Here is a 10,242-nt window from a genome sequence, read left to right on the forward strand (position 1 = left end):
GTTCAAAATGGAATTTACATGCGATGCCAGTTTAGAGGTGCTGAAATGCATTATTCATTGCTTAACGCTTAACTTTAGTGCTCCGTTGCAAACTCGCATCAGCTTAATGGGTTAATTATCCTGGCAGATGTGGTGGCTTCAAATTTGCTGTCCGCGCCCGTGGAAATGATTAATTGCAGTTTGCTGGCATCGCAAATGGCGAGTGCAATGAGTGCACGTCAAATGAATTGCATAATCAGCTGTCAATTACAGTGCTGTCAGAGGATACTTCGATGCTGGAAGGATCAGATGGGATCCCTTATTCGATGCGCCATCGGCATTAAACAAATTGCACTGCAGGCCATCGGCAGTGAATGAGTTCTGAATGGCTGCCAAGCGAACGAATGGCGGCGACTCTCGATTAGAACGAATAGTTTCCATGGAGTGCATGGCTGCATGGCTGCATGGCTGCATTTGTGTCAACTGGATTGTTATGCATGTTTGCATTACTGAGCGGTATATCTTTTTTCCATCCCCATCCCCTTTTCCCCCTAGCAATTGTCCTTCGAAGGACAATGTACGCATTGCGTCACTGCGAGAGATACGCCCATTGTTCGAGCCGAAACAAAGGCAAGCCAAGCCAAATACAAATCCAAATCCAAAGCCTGCCATGCCCTCCTGAGCTGAGCATTTTGCTCGGCCTCGGCTTTAGTCATAGTTTTAATCTCACTAATGGCTGGCAGGGTTTCAAGTCGATGGCTACACAGCTACACAGCTATACAGCCACACAGGACCTGCTGCTCATGTCACAAAGGTCCTTCGCTGCACACGACAATTCAATTTCGCCCCCATTCCCAAAAAGAATACAGAATACAGATGCCATGCACAATGCGAGATACACATGGCAAGGGTTATGTTTTAAAAGTTTACACGGCCTTAAAACACATGAAAAAGCCCTTGTGATATCAGAAAAAGTTACTGAAACTGTGATCAGTATCTGCTCGTTGGTCGTGTTTCATAATGCTTTACACAATGCCAGCAAACACGTCACTAAGTCAATTGGCACCTTTGAATAAGTGAAGAGTGAATCATTCGATCGGCTAACTCACAAGAGAACTCAGTAATTTACTGAGTGTTGAGCCACGAAAAAAGCTCCCTTGAAAACCTGAGAACAAAACTAGAAAACATCAGTAGCACTCGGAATCTCGGCTCGCAAACAGGTTGCTGTCGCAATGAGGAAACTGCAAATATTGGGATTTCTGTGCCTGGTGGCTTCTGTAACCCTTGGCACTTCTTTCGCTTGTAAGTCCGCATAATACGCATAATTGCTGATTAAATAAAACTTGTTTCGCATTGCAGATCCCAGGGCAAAGACCTCGTATGTAAATGACTTTGTCTTTCCCACCGATGAGGTGGACGTCATTCGCCCTTGGCATCAGTACACAAATGCGAGAGACTTGAAATTGGCCAAATGCACTGACTTTCGTATGGAAGACTCCTCTGGCAGTGCTCGTTTGATCTTCATCAGCTACAGAAAAGTGGAGGATCCTCTGCAGAGCCTAAAAAAGGTGCTAAATGGTGAACTTAATCTACCGGAACTTGTGGATAGCCTAAATGTAGTGAGCCGTGGGAAAAACCGCTTGGTTTTCGAGCTGCCAAGCGCTCTGGATGCTCTTTTCACACTGAACAGTTACTGCAATTTATATCACGATCGTAACGATTCCAACTATGAAATCATCAACGTTGAGAAATGATCAAACCCGATATTAGTCTACAAAGTTGCACTGCTTAATAAACTGTGCTTAGTGATGCAGATGATTTTCAAACTTTGATTGATTTAATTGTACGAGAGAGGCATAAATCATCATCAGCATAACTGCCTACACATGTGACTCATGCTGAAATACTCACACATTAGAGTTTTGGTTTTGGGGGTAATTCCCAGTGGGAATCACTAAAGTGAAACCTCGTTCGCAGCCAACTTAACTAACTAATGTTTGGCGCAGTCAAACAATCGAAGCCCATAAATATGTGGATGTGATTCGGCTTTGCTGATGGTCGCCAGGTGAAAGAGCCACCTGGGCTACCTACATATATGTCTACATACGTACATACACGAATGCAATTAAGTTTGTTCGGCGGCATAACGCATTTGGTGGGGGCGTGGCAGGGGCGGTGGGTGGCTTGTTTATTGCCATCGCTGGTTTTGTATTAACTGGGCTGCGAAGGAAGGAGCCCAGCCCACGGAAGCCAAACTCCTGGTTGTTGTCGCGCTGGTTGCCCTCGCTGTTGAACATGGCCACAATGGAATGGCGTCTACAGGATGCCAGGATAACAGGGTACGAGGATACCAGGATACCAGGATACCGGTACAGCAGGGGTACATGGCTGCACTGGGGAGTAAGGGCAATGGGCGAGCGGAGCTTTACAATTTACACATTAATTATGAGCAGACATGTGTTGTAGGCGTTTTGGCCAGGATCCTGGTGCGCCTTGGTGAGCCTTGCGACGCGGTAACAGGTGCCTCCAGTGACTTCATTGCCTCCACCATTGCACTGGCAAAAACCATGCCAAGTTGCAGCCATTCCACTGCTAGAGATGTCACTATTTGGCTAGTTTTTCGGCCAGTGCACGAAGTATGCAAATTCAGGCTAGGCAAAATATGCCCCTGGCCGGCTTTTATGGCAGCGAATTAATGAACGCAGCCAACGAGGCTGGCTGATGGCGGCAAGGATGTGGGGTAGGTCATTATTTTGCCCATGTCCCTGCTCCTGCGGCTCCTCCACCCCCTCGCTGCTGCAATGCATTGCGGCCTGGTCAGCTTGTGGCTCCATGGAACACTTCTCCCCGAGAAACCCGCCGCCGTGTGCAATAATAGCAATAATTTATCACCACGAGCCCAAATTATGCACGAACTCAATTGTGCGTGAAATTAAATTTTAAGCGCCAAACAGGACGACTCGACTTGTCCGCTCGCCCTCTCCTGTTTACCCCAATAATTTGGCCAATTTCACTTGAGACACCGGCCCACAAGACTGTCAAATATAATTGAAAATATTTCCAATTGCTCGGTGCGGCCACAAATGACATGTGTGTATGGCCGGCATTTGCTTAGCAAAATAATTGGGAGTTTGGCTTGAAGTGCTCTTACCGAATTAATGAAATATTAATGCCGTCTTTAATTGTGCTACTAGGTTATCTGCACTCGAGCTGCACACTTGGAAAAGCAATTTAAGCTTGCAAAATGCGCTTAATTAAGACTTGCGGATTAAACTGGCCATTAAATGGAGCTCAGCATGTGTATCAAATATATATATTTTTTTGTGTTTCGTAAATAGAAACGAAGTGCACACTTGGTTGCCAAATCAAAGCAAATCCTCCGTTGTCTCAAAAAACTTTTTCCAATTTACTTTTACTTCCAACGCAAACTTTGAGAGCTCAAAGCGACCGAGGGTCAGTGGGTATAAATTGGCAAATTGTCGGCGCAGAATTCTCGAAAGACATAAAATACCAAAACTTTCGATTGCATTTTTGTCGCCGAAGTACCTCTGATTGCCTTAAAAATAATTTATTGAGTCAATTGACTTTTGCAGCGAACTACCTCTCCTTCGTCTCGGCAAATAAACGCACTGCAATCGAACTTACAATCTCCGGGGAATCCCACACATTCACTTGCACACTCACATTCACATGCACACTCACATTCACACTCACACTCACATTCACTTGATTTGATTGTGTTGACTCTGGCTGTGACTCTGACTTCGATTCAGACTGAGACTCTGAATCTGCAGAGGGAAATAAACTTAAGTGCAGCAGCCACGTTCCTGAGTTCCAAAGGAACTCGATTCGCTTCGATTCGATTGCGTTCGAAATTTGAAATTTATTGCGGCCGGAGTTCGTTCACATGGCAAGTTAAAGCTCCGGTTACATTTACATGACTCATTCAAACTCCGGCACTTGCTCATTTTGGGGACAGAGAAGGCGGAGTTGGGTTAAAAGTCCAGACATTTGCGAAATTCCTACTCAAACTCCGGGCAAATGCGAAACGAGTCACACACACATGTCAATTCAATTCGATCGGAGGAGCGTGACGAACGAAGGAGGCCTATGAAGGAGTCCAAGTCGAGTCCTTGTTTCCTCTGGGGAACTCCTCCAATCGAACTCCACTGGAAGCACACATGTCCTCTGGTTTTGGCCAAATAAAAACGTCTCTCTTTCATTCACATTGATTGACAGGCGGAGTCGAGTCGAAGATGGGTACTGTCTCGTTGAATGTGTCCTGTGGCTTGTCACTGAAATATCCTTTATAATTGGAAGGCATTTCCATACGCCAGGACGCACTCACTCACTTCAACTCTGGCTAAACAGGATTTCAATAATTGATTTTGTCTGAATTGTGTTTCTAATGGGAATAAGCCAATGAAAGAATCTCTTTTCTATGCCAAGTTATACAGGACTTATGGTATTTTGTATGATTATGATGGTATGATTATGATTGTATGATTATGATTGTATAATTAGTTTTATGGTTGATTTTACCAAGTTTAATTACCTTCTAAATTTACTTAATAATTTATTTTGAAATTTTTTACGCCTGCCGAAATGCTCTCCACTCATATTCAGCCATTTGAGTGGAAACCCACCACGAATTCAGCAGCCACAACGCCGTAGCTCGGCTACAAGCGAAGCAAAGCTGCAGAAAGTTGTAGCCTTGTGGTCGTGTGGAAGGTGAGTGCTTCGCATGGATTTCGTATAAGAGTGGCGCAGTGTATGAAAATGGGTAGTAAACAAATTATTGAGTAAACCAGACAGATAAACTAATAGATACGTACATAATCACCCATTGGGGTGCAGTGCAGTACCTTGAATAAATATTCGCTTACACTTTTGAGTAATAGTTTTTAAGTAATTGAATTCATAGACGCATTCAACGAAGCAAATCAAGTAAATCTGAGATTTATGCCAGCGTAACGAAAAAATCGCATAGGAATTTGGTTTGCAATTGGATTTATTGCAACTACTAAAGCGAAAAGATGAAAAATGTGTATCAATCCGTTGTTGGCAAAGGATGCTGCAAAATTCAGCAAAATGCTGAAGGCAAATACTTTATACTTGATACTTTATGGTTTCGCATTTGGTAGTTATTCGATACATTTTGGGGGAATTGCTGGACAACAAAATTGTGTGCCATAAATAATGCCAAATCGAATATCATAAATATTAAAAACAATTTTCATTTTGCCAAGTTTTTCGGGCAGCACAAGTGCAAATTGTATTGCATTTCAGAGAAATTGTGTAACTTAGACTTTCTCAATTTTAATTTTATTTTAAAAAACACGCTGTGATAAATACACACGCTTGATTGTAGCTTTTATGAATTTAATTGAGTTTACAGTGTGGGAAATAACCCACCCACTTTGTGATTTTGCTATCAAGTAACGCTTTTGTCTCTTTGTGGGCCGCTTAATTAATTTATTTAATTACACTCCCATTTGCATTCATTTTTAAACAGCTGCAAATGCTTCCATTTCACTGCCATTGTGTCTGTTTATGTTGCCTGCAAATGAATAACAAACTGAATATAAATATCTGCATTATGCGTCGAGTGAATATACTTTCATCGTTCGCTTTTGCTTTTGCTTTTGTTGCATTGACATTGGCTTAAAGCGAATGGAAAATCAATTAGGAAGCGTAATGGTCTGGAAGTAATCATAAATTGGGTTGAAATAAATCGCAACAATGTTAAAGCTAATCCCACATAAATCGAATAAAGTCCACGGATTGAAGGCTTTTCGGGCGGGGATCAACATAAAATTGAAATTTTAATGACCATAATTATGCGTAGCTGAAGCAGAAAACCCTTTTACGAAAGGATTTAAAAAGTTGAGAGTCCTCGAAAAAAAGGGTATGCAAAGGCAGTTAAATTGTAGCATCAAATTAAATACAAAGTCGTAACCTTTTTGAAGAAGGATTTCCTTTCCATCAGGTGATTCATACTTTTTAATTATCGTAATGCACAAATAACATATTTTGTTAGCTGAAGTCTTTTATTAATACAACTAATTGACTTTTTGTGTTGGCCATTTTTATAATTTTAAATTGACTAAAATTTGGCCTCTGGTTTTCTGGCAATTAGTGCAATTGCAGTTTTAATTTTTAGTGGTTTTATACTACACGCTAAATTCGGCAACCGCAATTTTGATTTTTGATTCAAGTGGCAGAGCCAACAAATTACTCAATAAAATGCTGAAAATCTAGTTTTTTTAAGGGCTCATCCACTGATATAAATATTCGAGTGCCGAGTGCACTAGTCTCAAGTAAGTCGCATGCATTTATGTAACGAAAGCCAGTTTCACATGATTTTGGGATCTAAGATCCCAGCAACTCTGATTTGGTCTGATTTGCATCGGAATCCAAATAAAGAACCCGGCTGGCAGGCGGACACATACATATTCAGAAAGATTTCGCATGCGGCGCACATTTTTGAATACATTTGACAATTTTCGTAAGAGAAATGAGAAATATTTGCATTTACTTGAGTAGCAGCAGCGACAACGACGACGACGGCAATGCAAAAATGTAATTTCCATGAAAGCAGCCAACTCCGGAGACGAAATGGCTGGAATCCACGGGACGTGGGCGAGGATGTCTGCCTGCAGAGTCCGGAGTCACGAGCCAAGCCGGAGTCATCCGAAGTGGCTGCAAGTGTGCAGGCATTCGGACAACTCGGCAGGGCTTCCACCAAGCCCTGGGCTTCACTGTGATCCCAGCATGCATGGCTGCACTGCGAGAAAATGGTTGTACAGTTGCATAACTACTGCAAGTCAACTTTGAGATGAGAGCTAAGGAGCTAATGGCTGCAAGCTGAGATGTGTGTTCACTAACTGGCGAATCTTAATGAAAGAAGTACTGATTTTTGCCAGTGTAGTGCCGGCCGTAAAACTGTGTGGGCGAGGAAAGTTTCTGGCGGCGTTGACGGCGGTGTCTATTGTGCGGGTTAGCAGCGGCTGCATTTGCATCCCGACAGCAGATGCTCCACTCCGCCAGGCGAGGATTGGCATTGGAATGGGAATGAGGCTGTGGATGTGGCTGTGGATGTGGGTATGCTATGTGGGTATGGGATGTGCCATGTGGCTGGTGGCTGGTGGGGAAGGGAATTTGGAGCGCCTGTCCGGCTGGCTGGCATGAAATATTTGACTTTTGATTAAAGCACCGGCTCAAGTGCCTGGCGGAGCTCCATGGCTTCCTGGCTTCCCAGCTCCCTGCCACTCGACAAGACTCACTTGTCTCCCCAAATGCATTTCATATTGTGTTGCATAATTTTCTGCGGTTTCCCCACAGCTCTAATGTGGCAAAAGCCCCACTAAAAAAAAAAAATCTAAAATAGAAAAAGAGCGCTCGACATTGTGAAAAGTTTCCCAAGAACTTACTACTGGGTAACTCTGCTTCCGTCGTTGTCATCGGGTTATTTTGTTGCTGTGTTGTTGTGGTGTTGCGAATGTGCATTGTTTGCTGTGCTGCTGGAAACTAGTCGTTTCCATTTCTCGCCGGCTGGCAAAAGTGTTGCCCAAGCTGCTGCACTTGTGCCAAAAGCGAGCGGAGCGAGAAGTTTTATGGAATTACACGTTCGAGGGCTCAACTGCCACTATTCCCCTCAAATGGCAAATAAGTTTGGGGGCCTGCACATGGCAGTTGCCTTCTGAAACAAACACTCAGTAGTTCTCACAAGTAGAGTTATTAATACAAGACTGGTTTTGGAATTATTTGGTTATATCTATAGTTAGATTACAGTTCAAATTGAATAAAATTGAGTTCACAAGGCAGGCAAACATCAATGGCGCTTAATTGGCATGCGAATGCGGGAGCACTTAAGCCGAAAAATCTTGGAGTCACCACCTCGTTGCGAACAGTACAAAAAATTAATCATACGCTCCGGTTGCCAGCACACCGAGCAGTGGAGGGGAATTTGTTGGGATCAAGGGGAATATTATTGCGGTACAAAGGGCAAATTAATTTTTCATAAAAGGCACACCACACGGCCACCGCAGTGGCCTCCCTTTCCCCATCCTGCACATCCTGCGCTCCGCATCCTGCGGTTTGCTGCTCACGCACGCAGGATATGTACCTGCCACACGGATATGCTCGCATTCGGGGCTGGGCGCAATTAATTTTCAATGTGCGCTTTATGCAGCTCCTTGCCGGGTTGTTGGTGGTCCGGGTTTCGGGGCTTGGAGTCCGGATTTCGCTCTCTCTCTCCGGCGGGAAAATGCGGCTGCCAAGGTCCCCAGATGCGCTGGCAAGTGCGGCGGGGCGTGCTAATTGCCACACAAAAAGCGGCAAAAGAAATGCAGCCAGCCCGCCGAGTCCTTCGAATCCTTCGAGCCCTTCGAACAACTCTTGATCGCATCGCTGGCTAATGTGATGTGTGCTTAATTTCCGCTCTTCAGCTAATTGGCCTCGTTCGCCAGCGTTTCGCTAATTACTTAATCATCAGCCGCACTGACAGCCCACAGATTTTTCTATCTCAAATTTATAGTAAAACCTAAATAGATTTGAGCCTTATTTAAACTAAGAAGAACTGCAAAGAATGATATCATTTACTGGCATTCATTTATAGACTGGCGTGTTTACGACTCAATAGCGAAAAACAACTTGCAATCTGAAGCTGATTGCAATGGAAAACAAGTATTTCAGTGAATTGCACTCGCATCCATCAAACTCGTTTGGCTGTCAACGTTTCCGGTCTGGCAGGACTATCGGGATTGCGCCAGTACCACCAGGACTGCCAGGACAGATGTCTCGGCTTCGAACTTAGTAACGAGCTCATCCGCAGCCCAGCCACCTGGCCAACCTTTCCAACCTGGGTAACCAAACCCACTGCTGTCTGTCAAATTGAGCGCAAAAGCCTTGGCATCCAGCTCAGGTGACATCAGTTCCGTCTCGTTACAGTTTGAAGTTTACCGTGTGTGACAGGCCTGGGGTTTGCTTCAGTTCAGTTCAGTTGGGTTTGGATGGGTTTTGTGGGGTTTTGTGGGGTTTGGTGGGGTTTGGTTGAGTTTTGTGGGCGGACGACCGCAGAAAAGTTGAAACGAAAAGTTTTTAGTGCGCAGGCAAGTAAAAACAAAGAATTTTAGCTACACGCAGAAAAAGAAGTGGTACCAATAGACAGCTGTTAAGATTTTGGAGTTTAAAGATTCCTTTCGCAGCAGATTCACTCTGGATTCACTCTATAGCTTGGCCAGCTTTTATGGTTAGATTTTGGTAGTAACTTAAGCTTATAAACAAAATAAGGTGCGTAAAACTAAGGGCTGTAATGTAAAGTGCGTGGGAAAGCCTTTGAGTTTCAGAGATATCAATGTAATAAGAATTAGATAGGTTTCAGAACAGGGCTTTTGTTTTCGAATTAGAAAAACGCAAAGATGAAACTCCCCGCCTTTGTTCCTGAACCATCTCAATGGGAGTAAACAGGATTCGGGGGGCATAAATCGAAATATTATCAAGATGCCAGCTGGTCGCGTCGCAACTAAATTGTTTGCAAATTTCTGCTCAGCTTTTTCAGATTTATTTTTTTTTTCTTTCGACCCAGCGGCGCCCGATGGCCAAGAACAAGAACAAAAACAGAGACAGAGACAGAGACAGCGGCAGAAAATTGTGTAAACAAGTTTTACTCACCTATGGCCAGAATTTATAACCCGGCCCACATTGGCCTAAACATTCTACTTCTTGTTCATTTTTCTTTCTTTTGCAGAGCTGGCCGGGTTGTATTTCATTTTACTTCAACACTTTTGGCCCAGCTCGTGTGCGCCTGGGGCTAAGTTTGGGCATAATAAATAACACAAAAATGAAGCGAATTCAACCTCAAAGTTCAATTCAAATAACCACTCAATAGATCTGCCTGCGACTTCTCATGTACTCATGGGAACTTGGGAACTTGCCTCCGCCGAGGATGCCTTCTTCTTGTGCATACGAAATGGCCGCCGGCTGGCTGGAATAGACGATGAATTTAAATATGGCCAAATTGAGTATTGGGCACGTAATAAAAAAAATAAAAAAATAAGAAAAAAGGCCACTAGATGGGTGGTTTTGGGCTGGCGGGAAACGGACGGCCGTTATGTATGGCATCGTAAATAAACCCTTTTTTTACTTAATCCAAATTCGTCCCCGGGGAGCAATTTGTTACACAATTTAAAAAGGGATGAGCGTCGGCAAAGGCGTTTAGATTTAGTTCGAGTCCAGTCCGAATCGAGCTGTGTGTCCTTG

General features: G+C 43.7%; 1 protein-coding gene and 1 long non-coding RNA gene across 2 annotated transcripts; one reads left to right on the plus strand and one right to left on the minus strand.

Moving 5' to 3' along the window:
* Positions 1–1,158: 1,158 nt before the first annotated feature.
* On the plus strand, positions 1,159–1,805 carry LOC120448869. The gene is made up of 2 exons (XM_039631085.1): positions 1,159–1,281; positions 1,339–1,805. The coding sequence occupies exons 1-2, from the start codon at positions 1,212–1,214 to the stop codon at positions 1,731–1,733; spliced, it is 465 nt and encodes a 154-aa protein (XP_039487019.1). The 5' UTR covers positions 1,159–1,211; the 3' UTR covers positions 1,734–1,805.
* Positions 1,806–7,813: 6,008 nt separating this feature from the next.
* LOC120448887 lies at positions 7,814–10,020 on the minus strand. Its single transcript, XR_005616155.2, has 3 exons — positions 9,655–10,020; positions 8,584–8,957; positions 7,814–8,524 (listed from the first exon to the last, which is right to left on the minus strand). It is a non-coding gene; the product is annotated as an uncharacterized LOC120448887 (long non-coding RNA).
* Between the last annotated feature and the right edge of the window lie 222 nt (positions 10,021–10,242).

The sequence above is a fragment of the Drosophila santomea genome, chromosome 2L (assembly GCF_016746245.2).
Source record: "Drosophila santomea strain STO CAGO 1482 chromosome 2L, Prin_Dsan_1.1, whole genome shotgun sequence".
NCBI classification, from domain to species: domain Eukaryota; kingdom Metazoa; phylum Arthropoda; class Insecta; order Diptera; family Drosophilidae; genus Drosophila; species Drosophila santomea.